The following is a 17,314-nucleotide window of genomic DNA, read 5'->3' as shown; positions in this document are numbered from 1 at the left end:
TTAGTGTTTCGACTTATACCAAAGGTTGGTTTTGTTTACACCTGTAGTCTTAATTGTGTGTGGTGGTCCCAGAGGGTACTGCATGGAATTCTGCCTAACAGTAACCCCTCCAGCACTCTATTGTAAGATAAGAGTGTGCTGGGTCTAGGAATTTAAAAAGACCAGTAAAGTCAATTTCACCTGACTTTCTCTGGGAAACAGTTTATCCCATAGAAGGTATTTAAACCTTGAGAAAGCCTGGAAAGGCTTCCCTGTACCACTGCACTGAAGGTGCTGTGCGACACAAATGAAAAGATGATGCCTATGGATTTTGTTAGACTCCATAACCAAAAGAAAATAAACTCAGAAAACAGAATTGAAAAGTTCAAAGTCCGAAAGTTTAGCAAAAGAGCTGGAGGGCTCTAAGGTGGGAGGTATTGGTACATTTATGAGAATTCTTCCCAAAAGCGCCAAAAACCACAGAGCTGCAAGAAGCCAAATAATCCTTTGCTGGGAGCCTTTCCACTCGACTGCTACTGCAAAATCCCTTCCAGTGCCCCTTCTTCGGTCAGAAGACCGAGAATTCTGTGACCTGGTCCTGTAGCTGCTGCATCGTGTGAGTGTCCGCTGCATCATCGTCTTCACTGCTGAGGTACTATGAGACTTGAGGTAATACTTACCCAGAGTTGTTCTGCCACACCTGTATTGCAGAAGTGGCAATTCTTGAGTTTGAGTGTTCGCCCATACAAGTTCAGCCAGGCCCAACACTGATGTGCACTTAAATGCTTATGTTGGGCTTGTAACCTTTAGGTCGGCATACCAGTCTGGGGTGCACTGGCGATAGTGAAATCTAACCAGCCCTGCCCATTCGCTCTGCACAGGGCAGGGTGCGGCCCTGTGCTATCCCTATAGGCGATTTCGGGAGATTGCCGATTTAGCGATTTTTCAAAAATTTGCAAATCAGGCCACAATAGAGTATTGCAAGTATATAATAAACCATTATTTTCAGATAACTCCCAGAGTGTTCAAGTGTTTCTTTGGACCATATGTATGCTACAAGTTCTTTGTACCTTCCTACAGCCCTCTCTCCCTCCAAAAGAGAACCATGGCTGCTCTGCCATAGCTACCCCTACCCTCAGTGGTATAGGCCTATACTAGAAGTTGGAGTTCTGTATTGCCAGGTAGAGAGAGTCTTCTAAAGAGTCCTAAATAGATGGACTTTAGAAAAACTCCCTAACAGCAATTCGATGAAAAGCCCCACTTTTGGAATGCGAGAGTGTCAACGGACCATTCAACATTGAAAATAACCGAAAAGCTGGCAAATGTTTCAAATCCCAGCTGGGAAAAAACCTACAAACCAGCACTGGGTTAGGTTTAAAAGCTATAATAATGCATTGAACTAATCAAAAACACTGGCAGACAGGGCTTCAGAACTTCAATGGTCCTTTTCTAAGGATTCCTGCATCCACACTGACAGCTGATGCGGGGGCTGCAGGCAGGAAACGGATCCTTACCGTAGGTGTCGGAGTAAATCTTGGCAAAGGAGCCCAGCGTGAAGCAGATGCTATACTGGGAGCTGGCAAAGCAGACATTCCCCAGGAGCGGGGACAGCACCAGGTTCTCATCCGTGGAGTACATGCTGGAAAGAAGAAACAACATCCTTTTAAAGCTTTCATGCCTGAGGAGAGAGATTCTTGCGAGAACTTAACAATGCATAAGCAAGATGCTATCGCCAAGGATATTCCTGGCAATAGAGAGCAACAAATGAACCATAAACAAGTCTCTGGAAAGTGTAAAATGGCCTTCAGCAAAACCTTTATTATTATTAGGGTTTTTATTGAGCAAGGACCTAGCTTTTGGAAGCAAGGGCGCACTTTACAATCACGGGCGAGAACACGATTAGGGAGTAGAGAATCATGGGAGTGGTGATCCAACAAAGGGGGGTGGGGAAATTGTCAGCAATGGATCTACAAGTAACCAGGGTAGGAAATAGAGGGGGGCGGGGGATCAGATAACACGGTCTCAGGTAGGGTAGGTAGGGTAGGGAGTGGTGGGTTTGTGGACCTCTATGTTAGGTAGGAGCCATTCCTTGAAGAGGGTGGTGTCTTGCGTTTCCTTCCTGAACTGTCGAAGTGAGGGGGTTAGTCGGATGTTGATGGGGAGGAGGTTTGAGTCTTGGGGTGTAGACAGAGAAGGTCCGTCTTCTGGTTTATTCCTTCCTGCACCAGAGGAATTCAAGTCTGCACATGCCCTTACCTCTTTTGGGAGCATAGGCCTTGAGAGGGTTACTTACCAAAACTTTTAACTTTTGGGAACTCTGAATCACAACCAATGGCATTGTCCAATCACATAGTAAACCTTCCTGAAAAGTAGAACTTCTGGAACAGATGACTTTAGGATACTAGGTCCAAATAGATCTCAAGGTTGGCCTTGCTAAGGATTAGGGAACTATTCTAGTTTCTAGTATTGATCCAAGTGTTTCTACTGTGTTTTAACCAACTGTATTACACACTGGTTTTGAATCAAGTGCTTTCCTAACTTTTCACAAGAGTGATCGTATATCTGTATTTTATAGTAGTTGTGTGACACTACTTACCTAGAGGTTTCATTGTTAAGTGTGCATTTGAAAGGTCTAATACATTTTGGTATATTTTGTATTTACCTGTATAAATGGAATTATGGGAGTGCTCAGTGTATTTCTGATTGAAGCCCTAGAGTCCTGAAATCGCCCCTCCCGCCAACTTCTTTTGGATTGAAGCCTGGCTGCTCTGCTACCTACCTTAATTGGGTTTGGCTAGACTTCTGTGTCTTTCCTCTTCACCATAAAAGGCTGGGCTTCCAAAATCTGCCCCCCACCCCCAGGTTTCTTTTGGAAATTCATCCTAACACACAGTAACATTCTTCCCAAAGCAACCCAGCTCCTTCATCTAACAGAGAACCTCAGCTCCCATAACACTTCATCACCGCGCCACTGTGTCAAGTCTGGCACCCAGGAACAGGGTGTCCTGCGACGGTACCAAGTGGGACTTCGCAAAGTTGATCGCGAATCCCAGTTCCGTGAGCAGGCGGACGGTCCTCGCTGTGTGATCGACGGCGAGTTCTCTTGACTTTGCTTGGATGAGCCTATCGTCCAGGTAAGGGTGAACGTGGATCCCCTGCCAGGCACTTGGTAAAGACCATCAGGGCCGACTTCAACCCTAAGGGTAGGGCCTTGAACTGGTAGTGCCACCCTTGGAACACGAAACGTAGGAACTTTTGATGTCCTTTGTGTATGGGGATGTGAAAGTAAGCATCCTCCAAGTCCAGCGACGATAGGAAGTCGCCTTCCTCCAGCTGTCCCAGCACGTGCTGAAGGGTAACCATCCAGAACTTCTGGGCTTTGATGTATTTGTTGAGGCGCCGAACGTCCAGGATGGGTCGCAATGGGACGAGGAAGTACCGCGAGTATACCCCGGAGCCTCTTCGGGACGAGTTCTATCGCGCCCTTTCTCAGGATGGCTCGTACCTCCAGAAGCAGCTGTTGAACATGGTTCTCTTTCCTGGCCGCAGGAGGTAAAGGGGGGCACTTTCTTTGAAACTCCAGAGTGTGCCCGTGGGCCAGGACATCTAGCACACAACGGTCAATGGAGATGGACTCCCACTCGCCGACGAAGTTTGCTAGCCGTTCTCCCACCGGGGTGCTTAGTGTGGGCCCGACGTCACGGCCGGTTCATTCCTGTTTCGCCGAGGCCTTGCCACCCTGGGGTCCTAGGCGATGACAACAGTATCCACCAGTCTATCCACCGGTCTTGCTGCGGCCTCTGTAAGCTTCCTGCGATGAGGAACGGGCAGCTTGGCAGTACGACGAACTGCTGCTGAATCCTTTGGAGGCGCCTTGGGATTTGCCTCCGGAGGTCTGAAAGGACGGCTGTCGATGAAGAGCACCTAGGGCACGGGCCATCTCGGTGTCCGCCTTGATGGCCTATAGCGACTCGTCCACCGCTTTCCCGAGTAGGTTGTTTCCGTTAAACGGCATGTCCAGTACCCTGATCTGCAAGTCCAGACGGAAGTCGGTGGCTTTGAGCCAACCTCGCCAGCGCAGGCAAACGCGGTTGATCATCTGGAGAAAGCCGGTGTCGGCGATGTCCGTGGCCACCGTGATGGCGTGGTCCAACGCCACCTCGCCCTCCTGCAGGATTTCAAGGGCTTTCGCCCTCTTGTTGTCTGGGAGGAAGTCCAGGAGGGGAGCGATCTTGAACCACAGCTCCCTGTCGTAGCGCACCACGATTGTGAGGGCGTTGGTCACCTTGATAGTCGTCGCTGCCGACGAGATGACCCGTCGTCCCATGGAGTCTAGCTTCTTCCCCTCGCCGTCAGGTGGGGAAGTGGAAGTAGTTGCCCCCGCCGATTTCTTCTTGGCCGACGCAGAGACCACCAAATCCGGGGATGGCTGTCCCCTGAGGCACATAGGAGCGGAGTCTGGGACCCGGTCCCTCTTCGCAGGGGCCGTGGATGGGTTCTTCAGCAGGGACAGTCCTTCGTCCCAGATGTCATCCAGTAACGGGACTGAGAGGGCAGTCTTCCTCATGGCTTCACAACATTGGTAGTGGAAACCTTCCTTCTTCTGCTCTTCGGGGCATAGCTGGAAAAGCTCCGATGCCCTTGCGATCATGGTGTGAAAGGAGCCAATTTCGTCGGGAGGGGAGGCCCAGGCAGGGGGTGATGGGAGATCCATCCCATCGTCACCCCTGTCGTCGCCGTTCGTGTCATCCCTGGGTGGAGGGGATGGAGGTGAAGGATCGAAGAGAGGGGGAGGATGGATTCGCCCTCCGCTTGTTCTGTGGGCTCCCCGACAGTCCAGGCGCCGCTGGATCGTACACAGGGTCTGCAAAGCCATCAAGATTGCTCCTGAATTGTCCTGTGGCGTAGGCATCGGTTGCAACGGGAGCGACAGCTGGGGCACGGGGTCCTCCGTTCCCTCCACGGCCTGCGGCTCCACCGTTGCTCTCCACGTCCGCCTCGTCGGGATCCTTCCAATAGGTCCTGACCTCCTTGAACTTCTTGTCCAGGATAGCTTTGACGCCAGCCAGCTCATCCTCGGAGGTGGTGTCTGTGTCCGTTATGGCTACCGTGGCCCCCCCCCCCCTTTCTCGTCCCGGGGTTTCACAGGGGTCTTCTCGATAGGCTGGAAAGACGATTCCCTCCGGGGTGGCAGGGAAACTCTAGGCCCGGAAGTCATCTCCACTGGGGTAGCCTCCACAGGCTTCACAAGGGCCGCCACAACTCCTTCAATCGAGGCATTCACCAGGTGAATCAGGGCGTTCACAACCTTGGGAGCATCTGAGGCCTTCACCTTAGGGGGAGGGTCACTGCCTCACCCCCCCCACCCCCCTTGGCCTTGGCTTTCTCTGTCAGGATCAACCGGGGCTTCTCCCAAAGCTTACCCGAGTTCTCCAACTTCCTTTTTTCCCGAGCCAGAGCGTTGGCTCGTGGATGATGGCATCAGTGACATCGCGCCCTGCCTGGCAGCCGAGGAGCCCGAACCAACGGTGCTCTTGGTGCCCATGGACTCGCAGTGCTTTGCCTTTTGTTGGGCCCCAGTCGTCGTAGCACCCTCAAAGGTCTTAGAAGACCGCTCGGACTTCTTCTCACCTGCTGTTGGGCTCTTCCCCTCCAGCCAGTTGGTGAGCCGAATACGACGGTCCTTCATTGTCCGGACTGACATGTTCTTACAGAACGCACAGTCCTCCTCCACATGCGACTTGTCGGCGTGAAGGCAGTAGAGGCACCGGGAGTGCTCCTCTTCCTCGAAGAAATTCTGTAGTCCACATCCTGGTCAGTTCCTGAACAGTTTGGATCCAGTAGGTGTCGAATCTCCTTTGTCCTGGGCCATGTCCGATCGGGGTGGGCCTCAAAGGTCTTCCGGAATACGCCAAGACGTGTAATTCGATGAAAATCTGCCCTTGAGGGACGTAGAAAATTCCAAAACGGGTCCCCGTTGATCGGAAGAAGAATCGTTGGAGCTTGAGGCTCGAATTGACCGAAAAAATAAGTACACTTTGAAAAAACGCAATACGCAGTAAAAGCTCGAGAGCTACAGCACGAGGACTCCCAACACTTGAACGTGCAGTAAAAATCTGAAGATGGCTGCCAGAGGAGGGGCTTAGGTAGAGGGCAGTCATTGGCTGGGGGCAGTATGACCCAGAGACCAGTGATTGGTTACTAGTAGAAAGACAGTGCAGAAACGAAACTGAAACTGATTTTTTCTTTACCAAGGATTCCCATCCTGACGATGGGGAATATTCATGAGCATGTGAATCCATGCCAGACCCCATGCTGGGGAATGGCATTTATATATCACTAGCTATACTTGCAGATTCTGACGTTGCAGAAAGGAAAGGTTAGAGGAAGGAAAAGGTTAAACAGGTTCTCAGGACATGCGAAAAATCTTCCAATGAAGTCCAGACAAGCATTTGCCAGCCATAACTGTCTAAAACAAGTTACCACCTATGAGGGACAGAAATATCCAAGTCTGCAGGGAGCCAGGACAGCCAAAGTCAAATGGAGAACAGTCTATGGAGCTGAGGCACTTCTTAGATAAAAAGGTGTGCACAAAGTTAGAGAGTTTTGTAGAAAACCGTAATGAAACCCGCCTCTGCCTCCAGTGTGTCTGGAAGGGCAGGAAGTGAGGGAGGTTCCCAAAACCCCCCTGTCCTTTGTCTTTAGGAATGCCTGAATGCACAGAGTCCTGATTGGCTTTCAGGAAATTTACCCTGCTGTTTGAGCGACAGCCTAGGCTGTGCATGAATGCGAGAAACCTGCTTAAAAGGTGAGGGTTTTGGGACTAGAGGCAGAGTCGAGAACACCCGACTAAGAAACCGTGAACGAAGCTTGCTGCATCCTCCTGGACCTTTGAATGCCCAGTGAAGCCCTGCGGCTGTGCTAAACTCATTTTTGCTGATCTACAAGAGAAACTCCGGAAGGGACGACTTCTTCCATTGGGTCAATGGGACCAACTAACTCAGAGACTAACTCCACTGGACCATCCTCCCTGATTGGCTGTCCCTATTTGCTGCTGCAGGAACCGAGTGCCAGGTGTCGAGAAATCTGTAGTAGAGGGCAACGCCTGCGTCCAGAAGCTACAGGAGTCTCCTAAGGACCCCCAGAAGCAGGACGACCAGACCTCGAGTCCCCTCACCAGAGTGCAGGACTCAAGGAGTGAAGGAAGCCCAACCAGTATCCAAGATCCGCGGAGGTGCTGTTAACTGCGTGCTGAAACCACAAAGTGCCGTTGATCGTCCTCCCTCTACTCCCCACGACTGAGGCTTAGGAACCCAGGTTCTGCATTGCTGCAACCAGACACGAGCCAGCTGGACCATTTCTAACCAGAGGTACTTTTCAGACTTGGGGTACTTACCTCAGTGTCTTTTGCTTTGCTCTTCTCAGTTGAGACTTGCAGTAGCTAATTTGCTAGAGTTGATTTCAGCTCTACACTCCACAAGTCTAACCGCTTGTGACCTTATAGTGATTTTTCTTCAGAAACTCTCAAACTTTGTGCAAGACTTTGTTATCTAAGAAGTGCCTCAGCTCCATAGACTATGCTCCAATTGACTTTGGCTGTCATGGCTCACTGCAGACTCTTCTAGTCCATTTGACTTTGACATTTTCTGTGCTTCAGAGGTGATATCTTGGTTTTTAACTATAATTGCTGGGTAAGGTTTTGTCTAGACTTCATTGGAAGATTTAAGTATATGCACGCCTTGAGAACCTGTTCAACCTTTTTTCTTCCTTTAACCCATGGATGCACAACATACGGCCCGCGGGCCAGTTGTGGCCCGCCATGCTCTTTTGTCCGGCCCGCGAGGCACAAAGACTTTCCTAATGGAGGGTGGCCCGCAAGCAGCATCGGCCGCCCTCCATTAGGAAAGTCTTTGTCTTCCGGGCCGGACAAATCACTGGCCCTCATTGGCTCAGCACACACTCACCACGTCGCTCCTACGAGCCACGTAGTGCGTGTGTGCTGCACCAATGGAGGGCCAGCACTATGGCTGGCGTGGTCCATAAGGCTTGATGCCAGAAGGCATTTCAGCCTTGGACCACGCCAGCCGTAGCACGATTCCAGTTACCTCGCCAGGGATCCAGCTTACCTGCCCTTCCAGCACGTCTCCGGTAAGTGGTCTTTTTGTGTTTGTGTGTCGGGTCTGTTTCTTTGTTTGTTTGTGTTGTGTATGTTGGGGTGGGGGGGTGTCGGTGTGTATGAATGTTTGGTTTTGAATGTGTTTTTGTGTATGTTGAGATGCGGGGGTGGGGGGTGTCGGATGTGTATGAATGTTTGGTTTTGAATATGTTTTTGTGTATGTTGAGATGCGGGGGTGGGGGGTGTCGGATGTGTATGAATGTTTGGTTTTGAATATGTTTTTGTGTATGTTGAGATGCAGGGGTGGGGGGGTGTCGGATGTGTATGAATGTTTGGTTTTGAATGTGTTTTTGTGTATGTTGAGATGCGGGGGTGGAGGGGGTGTCGGATGTGTATGAATGTTTGGTTTTGAATGTTTGTGTTGTGTATGTTGAGATGCAGGGGTGGGGGGGAGTCGGATGTGTATGAATGTTTGGATGTTTGTGTTGTGTATGTTGAGATGCGGGGATTGGGTGTCGGATGTGTATGAATGTTTGGTTTTGAATGTTTCTGGGTCTGTATGTTTGCATGTTTGAGAGTGTGCTGATGTGGGGGGGTTCAGAGGTGGGGGATTTGGGTCTGTATGGGTGCTTGTTTGAGAGTGTGCTGATTTGGGGGGTGGGGGGTTCGGGTCTGTATGGGTGCAGGCTGAGTTGGGGGGTGGGGGGTTCGGGTCTGTATGGGTGCATGTTTGTGTGTGTGCTGAGTTGGGGTGGGGGGTCGGGTCTGTATGGGTGCTTGTTTGAGAGTGTGCTGAGTTGGGGGTGGGGGGTTCGGGTCTGTATGGGTGCATGCTGAGTTGGGGGGTGGGGGGTTCGGGTCTGTATGGGTGCTTGTTTGAGAGTGCGCTGATTTGGAGGGTGGGGGTTCTGGTCTGAATGGGTGCATGCTTGAGAGTTTGTGTGCCGATTTGGGGGGTGGGGGTTTCGGGTCTGTATGGGTGCATGCTTGAGTGTGTGTGCTGAGTTGGGGGGTGGGGGGTTTGGGTCTGAAGGGTGCTTGTTTGAGAGTGTGTGCTGAGTTGGGGGGTGGGGGGTTCGGGTCTGTATGGGTGCATGTTTGTGTGTGTGCTGAGTTGGGGGTGGGGCGTTGGGTCTGTATGGGTGCATGCTGAGTTGGGGGGTGGGGGTTCGGGTCTGTATGGGTGCTTGTTTGAGAGTGTGCTGATTTGGGGGGTGTGGGGTTCGGAGTTGGGGGTGGGGGGTTCGGGTCTGTATGCGTGCTTGTTTGTGTGTGTGCCTCTATCTATCTAATCATGTATATTGTGCCTTAGGCCCATAGGCAAACGGGCACAGATACAAACAATATTGACCAACAAATAATTGCTTTGGATTAAGGCGCTATATAAATAACATCATTCAGTTTCTGATGCATGAGCAATTACAAACCACAGACCATTTAAAACATAAAAAAGTAAAACATATAAAATTAAGAAAGCATGCACCCAGTGTGGAATGTTAGTGGTGGGGGTGCCATGGGGCATAGTGTTTGGTTGGGGGTGAGGGACATGGGGCATAGAGTTTGGTTGGGGGTGAGGGGGCCATGGGTCATCGTGTTTGGTTGGGGGCGGGAGCCATGGGGCATAGTGTTTGGTTGGGGGTAAGGGGGCCCTGGGGCATAGTGTTTGGTTGGGGGTAAGGGGGGCATGGGGCATAGTGTTTGGTTGGGGGGCGAGGGGGACATGGGGCATAGTGTTTGGTTGGGGGGCGAGGGGGACATGGGGCATAGTGTTTGGTTGGGGCTGAGGGGGCATGGGGCATAGTGTTTGGTTGGGGTGGGAGCCATGGGGCATAGTGTTTGGTTGGGGGTAAGGGGACCCTGGGGCATAGTGTTTGGTTGGGGGTGAGGGGGACATGGGGCATAGTGTTTGGTTGGGGGCGAGGGGGACATGGGGCATAGTGTTTGGATGGGGCTGTGGGGGCATGGGGCATAGTGTTTGGTTGGGGGTTGAGGGAGCCATGGGGCATAGTGTTTGGTTGGGGGTAAGGGGACCCTGGGGCATAGTGTTTGGTTGGAGGTAAAGGGGCCCTGGGGCATAGTGTTTGGTTGGGAGTGAGGGGGACATGGGTCATAGTGTTTGGTTGGGGGTGAGGGACATGGGGCATAGTGTTTGGTTGGGGGTGGGAGCCATGGGGCATAGTGTTTGGTTGGGGGTGAGGGGGCCATGGGGCATAGTGTTTGGTTGGGGGTTGAGGGAGCCATGGGGCATAGTGTTTGGTTGGGGGTGTTGAGGGGGCCATGGGGCATAGTGTTTGGTTGGGGGTGGGAGCCATGGGGCATAGTGTTTGGTTGGGGGTTGAGGGAGCCATGGGGCATAGTGTTTGGTTGGGGGTAAGGGGACCCTGGGGCATAGTGTTTGGTTGGAGGTAAGGGGGCCCTGGGGCATAGTGTTTGGTTGGGAGTGAGGGGGACATGGGTCATAGTGTTTGGTTGGGGGTGAGGGACATGGGGCATAGTGTTTGGTTGGGGGTGGGAGCCATGGGGCATAGTGTTTGGTTGGGGGTGAGGGGGCCATGGGGCATAGTGTTTGGTTGGGGGTTGAGGGAGCCATGGGGCATAGTGTTTGGTTGGGGGTGTTGAGGGGGCCATGGGGCATAGTGTTTGGTTGGGGGTGGGAGCCATGGGGCATAGTGTTGCACTCCAAGAGTGAATCCAATAATAAAGCTAAAACAGGCACAGTTAGGAGATGTACATCCTTTGCTTTTTGAGCAAACCTGACTCAACGAAGGCTATACTCCTCTTGGGCAACCCAAACAGCAAACTATAGCAGTCCAAAATAACAGAATGTCCAATCTAGGGTCAATAAAATGTATATAATTTAATTAAATAGACGAGATACAATAACTAAATAGAAATAAATTATAACAATAGAAAATGTGTAATACAAAATGTAAGTTTGAAATGCAAATAAAAATTGTTACCCCTCAAAAACATTCTTTTTTCCATGTGTTTAATACAAATTGGGGGTTGAAAAAGCCTCCTGCCACGCCCCGCCTACCGCCCCACCCACATTTACTTTTCGGCCCACTATAGCCCTCATGTAAGGTACTTTCGGCCCTCTGTCAAAATCAGTTGTGCACCCCTGCTTTAACCTTTGCTTTCTACAAACCTCAGAATCTACAAAGTGTACTAGTGATATTTAAGTGAAGTCACCTCCGGGTGTAGAGAGTGTGTAAAAAGCATTTCAAAAGAGTATTTACTAGCTTTGTGTTGATTCTGGAAAAGTATTTTAAAGTGTATTTGATTGTTACATATATTGCCCTTTTTAACCTCTTTAGTGCAAAGGACGAGCTATCTCGTCCTTGGGATTACCTCCCTGTTGCCAAGGACAAGATAGCTCGTCATTTCAGGCACTCTGCTTTGTGCGATCCCTGCACAGCAGGGATCGCACAAAACTGTAATCCAACCCCCGGGCTATGTGAGGGGGAGGTCCCCTTCACTGGCTGGGGGTTGGATTACCTTCAATTTCACATTGGCGTGCGTGACGCACGCCGACATGAAATTCAAAGTAAATTTCACTGCGGCAGCCATTTTCGGCTGCCGCAGTAAAATCAGAAGGTGAGTGTTCACCTTACTCTGCCTCGATCTCCTGCTGTATTTCAAGCCGGAGATCGAGGCAGGTATCGCTGGAAAGGGGAGATTCTCCCCTTTCCAGCGATACCTTGTGTGACAGCATTGCTGCCCGCGGATCGGGCGCAGAGCTCGATCCGCGGGCAGCAATTTGCACTAGACCACCAGGGATCTGTTTTGGGAGCGGGGCGCTGCTTACTAGGTAAGTGGCCCCCTCTCCCCTAACCCCCCAAAGCATGGCACCACAGCTGTGGAGACCCCTGGGGGAAGTGATCACCTCATCTGCCCCCAGGAGTGAAAATAATTTTAAAAACATTTCGAAGGGAGGTGGGAGTGGGTTTGGGGCCCTGGGGCCCACTAGACCACCACAGATTTTAGTAAAAATGGTGTCATTGGAAAGGGGAGATTCTCCCCTTTCCAAAGACACCATTTTTGAAGCATTGCTGGTCACGGATCGACGCAGAGCGCTCGATCCGTGACCAGCAATCCCACTGGATCACCAGGGAGACGTTTGTGACGGGGCGGGGGGAGAGGGGCTGCTTAAAGTAAGCAGCCCTCTCCCCCCACAGCCCCCAAATCATGGGGGCACATATCTAATAAACCCTGGGGGCAGATGGCTGATCATCATCCCCATGGAAGGAGGCAAAAAAAATAACAGAAATAAGGGACTTTTGGGTGGGAGTGGGGGGGCCACTAGCCACCAGGGATTTATTTTACAGAAAAGGGGGTGGGCCTCACCCCAAGGGGAAATGGGGGCACTCCTTGTAGCCCTCCCTGGTGGCAGATATCTGCTCCTAGGAAGGGGCAGCTGACCCCGGGGGGAGGGCTGCATGAGATGCCCCCCCCTGCATTTGGTGTGGGGGGGTAGAGGGTAACCCCCATTACATTAGAAAATTACCTGGCAGTTTAGGGTGTCCCTCAGCCCGCCCTAAAGTGCAGTGTACCATTTTCCATTTTTTTCTTCGTTTACAAAATTTGCCTTGGCGCAGAGGGGCACATTGGTGTGCCAATCTGGCGCCTGGGTGCCCAAACCTTACTGTCCCACCCACTGGGGGGCCTGCCCCACCATTTTTGGGGGCCCTCACCCCCTCACACCAAATGGGTGGTGTGGGCACCTCATGCAGGCTTCCCTGGGCCTCCTACAAACAGCTGCATGAGGTACACCCCCCCCCTCCATTTGGGGTGGAGGGAGAGGGCCCCCAAAAATGGTGGGACAGGCCCCCCAGTGGGTGGGGCAGTAACTTTTGGGTACCCCGGGGTCAGATTGGCAAACCAATGTGACCCTCCGCGCCAAGGCAGGTTTAGTAAACAAAGAAAATAATTCAAAATGCCAGGCTGCCCTTTAGCGGAGGCGGAGGGGCCCCCTACACCGCTGTGGAATTTTCTAAATGTGAATGGGGGTGCATCTCACCACCCCCCCCACCCCAACTGGAGGGGCAGCCCATCTCATGTTCCCTCCGCAGGGGCAGATCGGCGGGGCTGTCCTGCACTCCTCTCTGGGCTCAGGCGTCCGTTCCTAGGAGCCGATATCTGGTCCGAGGGAGGGCTGCATGACCTGGCACTCACTCCATTGCGGGTGGTGGGGGAGGGGGTTAACACCCCATCCCATTAGAACATTTTTCACTTTTTTCCTTCTGTAACCCAACTCTCCTTGGTGCAGAGAGGCACATTGATGTGCCAATCTGGCCCCGGGCTGCCCAAACCATACTGCCCCAACCCACTGGGGTGCCTGCCCCACTGTTTTTGGCGGCCCTCCCCCGCCACGCAGCCGTTTGTAGGAGGCCCAGTGAGGCCTGCATGAGGTACCCCCGCCACCCATTTGGAGTGAGGGGAGAGAAGGCCCCCAAAAATGGTGGGAGAGGCCCCCCAGTGAGTGGGCAGTAAGGTTTGGGCACCCCGGGGCCAGATTGTCACATCAATGTGCCTCTCTGCACCAAGGGGAGTTGGGTTACCAAAGGAAAAAAGTGAAAATGGTGGAATGCTTTTTAGGGGGGGGCGGTGGGGCACCCCAAAGGGTCGGGGAATTTTCTAAATCAGTGGGTGGCCAGAGCGAAATGTTTGAGAATTGTCTTCATTTCCAGCCAATTTCAGAGACATTTCCCTGTGTCCACTCACCGAATCACGTCGCCAACAACAGATGTCATACCTTCTCGCATTCCCACAGGTGTCCCGACGAAAAAGGTACCTCACATGTGTGGGTGCACCTACCGGGGGCGCAAAAGGAAAAGGGTAACCCGCTGGTAACCCCAAGCCTTTCGCCACAGCATAATTTGTTCATGTGGGCAACCTACAGATTTGGGCCTAGGGTGTCGAAGCCAGCAAGGAAAACAGGGAACCCCATGCATTTCCCAAAAGAGGACACCCGTGGGAATGCACAGAGGTCTGACCAGTAAAGCCATGCTGCAAATCCGAATTGCCAGAACTCCATTCGACAGAGAAGCTCCATCAAGGACTGCTTCTTCCTTTGAGCTGGTGGGACCAATCATCTCAGAAGACACCTGTATACCATTCTCAATGCTGGTTAAGTTTAGCCAGGGAGAGGGAAACCAGTTTGTGTCTTGAAGTAATGGCTTCTTGAACCGAAGTGACTCCATTTTGTTTGCTCCGACGACGATCCCGTGCAGTGCAGGAGTCCCCAGATGTCCTCCCTCTTGTCCCCACGACTGAGGCTCAGGAACAGCGAGATCTGCAGGAGCTGCCAGGAACCAACGTCTTTAGCTGCATCTTTTTGCTTCACATTAAGTTACTGTGCCATCCGGTTGAGAGATCCTAACTTTCGTGGTGAAAGTTTGTGAAACTTTCCCAACTTGTAGGCCTAATCAGCTTCTGACCCAGCAGATCATTCTTTTTCGTCTAAACTACTTCTGAGAACTTTTCCAAAGACTTCTCTGTTTGTTACCAGAACTGATCTGTCCTATCCAAGAACACTAGACTATTGACTTTGGCCTGGCCTATTGAATTGAACTGACCCTCCTGGTACACCGAACCTTTGCATTGCCTAACAGAAGTGTTTTCTAATCCAATGTACAAACTTATGTCTTTCTATTCCCATTGAAAGTAACTGAAGTGCCATTTGGTTCCTTTTACAGGGGAGCGCAAACTGTCCCTACAATTTAAGTTTGTTACTGTAGTGTATTGGTGTTCCATATTAAGTTGATTTCTACTAGTGAATGTTTTCTAAAAGATTGTGTAAATAAATGTATAGGTATTTTTCTTTACCAAAAAAACCTTGAGTGTAAGTGTCTACTTGAGCCACTGTGATTGTGATACTTCTGTGTAACTTCATCTACTGCTCACATTCCCACTTGGGATAAGCCTGGCTGCTCAGCTCGCTACCAAAAAGTGTGTGGTACAGACTTATACCAAAGGTTGGTTTTTGCTTACACCTGTAGTCCTAATTGTGTGTGGTGTTCCCAGAGAGTACTGCATGCAATTCTGCCTAAAAGCGCATGCACCAAGGGCTGCGCCTCTAAATTTAAAAGGGGAAGGCGGCTTTTTCTGGTGAAAAAGGTTCAGTCTCCCGTCCCTTGCAAGGGACGCTCATGCAGTCTGGAGGAAAGGGGACGGGACGTAAGAGAATAAATGAGACTACTCAAAATGTATTTCAGTCTTTCCAATGAGGCCCTTACTCGGGTGCTCAAATGAAATGCTCAAGTACGATAGAACTGTTAGCAGAGACCAGGATCTCCGTTTTGTGATGTTTAGGCTTCAGATGGCATTGGGTCATCCGAGAGTGTGAGAGTTCCATATATATTTTTTGTAATGTATAAAGCGCGCAAAAAGCCTGAGGGCATCAAGGAACTGTTACAAGAAGACTGCTTAGTTACATGGCACGTACATGTGGATTACATGTTAAAACATTACTAGCAATAAAAGTATTTGACAAATGCTGTTTTACATGGCATAGTATGTACGATGGTTAAGCAGCTGGCAGGTTCAGGCAAATAGCAGAATTGTGATTGCTTTGCGGAAATGTACGTGGGAAGTTTATGCTCTGAGGTGAGGTGGGAGGGAGTTCCAGTGCCTAGCAGCGATGAATGGGAATCTGAAGCCACCTGCTCTGGCTCGTTGGGTAATGAGGGGCTGTGAGGTTAATGCATTTGTGGGTAATGGCCAGTGTTTTGAAGATGACTAGTTGTTGGATAGGTAGCCCGTGGACTTGTTTTCTGGCAGCTGAGATGTGATCCCTCCTGGGAATGCCAATGGCAGCACGGAGCGCACTGTTTAGGATGTATTGGAGTTTGTGCATGTTTTTTGCTGACGTGCCAGCAAAGAGGGCATTGCAGTAGTCAAGTCGGGATCCAGTTATAGTTCTAGCTATGGCGATGCAATTTTTGGTGGATAGGAAGGGCCTGGCTGCATTTAGCAGCTTAGAGTGGTAGGCTGCAGGGGACGCGATGGCGTTAACTTGCCTGGACATAGATAGGTTGGAGTCTAAGTAGACTGCAAGGGTTTTTACAGCATGAGATACTGGGATTTGAATGTTATCAACAGTGAAGAATTGGTTGTCCAATTATTTTAGCGTTTCAGTTGATCCCATCAGGAGGGGTTCAGTCTTGTCCCCGTTCAGGCACATCCAATTCTCTACCATCCAGGCTTGGATGGTGGAGTAGGCAGCGTTAAGGGTCTTGGCATCAGACTCATAGTCGCCAGATAAGGGGAGGAGGACTTGTGTGTCGGCAGCGTAGTTAGTATATGTAATGTCTAGTGAGTCCAGATGTTGTCTAGTGAAGATGTTATATAGTGTAGGGGTATGCATGAGCCCTGTGGCACGGCACATTGGATGATGTTGAAATTAGCGCCTGCTTGGTCGGAGAAGAGATAAGATCCAGATCTTTCAATGTCGCTCAGCAGCTGATCATCAGCAACTGAGGCTGGGCAACAGTGGGATTGTGTTGCTCATTGATGTATCCGAGTCAGGAATGACATGGAGCAGGAACCAGGCTGACTCAGGTAAGTTTAAAAGGAACAGGCTTTATTGTTCTTGGTTACATAGCACAGTCATGAAAGGTAGGAGAGTAAGAATAAGCCTCTGCCCTGGTTCCCAGTCTATCTCCAGGTCCCAACCGACACTCTCTAGAATCCCCAGGCTGCCCACACTCCAAGCTCCACTTAAACATTCTATGAGGCCCCTGCATACACTCAGCTATTCACCACAATAATACCAGGATACCACACTCATTTTGTCCAGAGAGTATATGGATGAATGGATTTTGAACATGCTGTATGGAGTCTGCACAAGAGAAGAGCAGGACCGCCAAAGTACCATCCCTTTTTTGTAGTCAAGCCAGGATGGCCGCAGAGTTTAAGCTTTCAGGCTAGAGGACAGAAATGCCTGGAGACTTCACTGTCTTTAGGGGACGAGGAAACGTCTTAATGCATTTACTCAGCTCAGGGATGCAAACCATTTTGGTGTTAATGGGAATCCTTTCAGATCAAGGAAGGAACAAGCTACAAAATTCAAGGGGAGGGGGGGAGAATCAGAAAATCTCAAAATAAGATCTCCATTGTGTCAATATTTCACTTAAGTATGTTTGATTGCGTCCATCCACTGAAAACGCAAAGGCAATGCCACTGCCAGTATCATATTGTACTTCGACAAAACTAAGG

At 50.7% G+C, this 17,314-nt stretch overlaps 1 protein-coding gene across 1 annotated transcript in view; it reads right to left on the bottom strand.

Moving 5' to 3' along the window:
* EFTUD2 (elongation factor Tu GTP binding domain containing 2) overlaps window positions 1-17,314 on the bottom strand; it is a 511,582-nt gene that overhangs the window by 357,474 nt on the left and 136,794 nt on the right. The window contains exon 11 of the mRNA XM_069634260.1: window positions 1,494-1,618. Coding sequence (XP_069490361.1) covers window positions 1,494-1,618 — 125 coding nt within the window. The remainder of the gene's footprint in view (window positions 1-1,493; window positions 1,619-17,314) is intronic.

This window comes from Ambystoma mexicanum, chromosome 13 (genome assembly GCF_040938575.1).
Source record: "Ambystoma mexicanum isolate Mex_15411 chromosome 13, UKY_AmexF1_1, whole genome shotgun sequence".
NCBI lineage: Eukaryota > Metazoa > Chordata > Amphibia > Caudata > Ambystomatidae > Ambystoma > Ambystoma mexicanum.
This window is presented reverse-complemented; position numbering and strand designations above follow the sequence as displayed.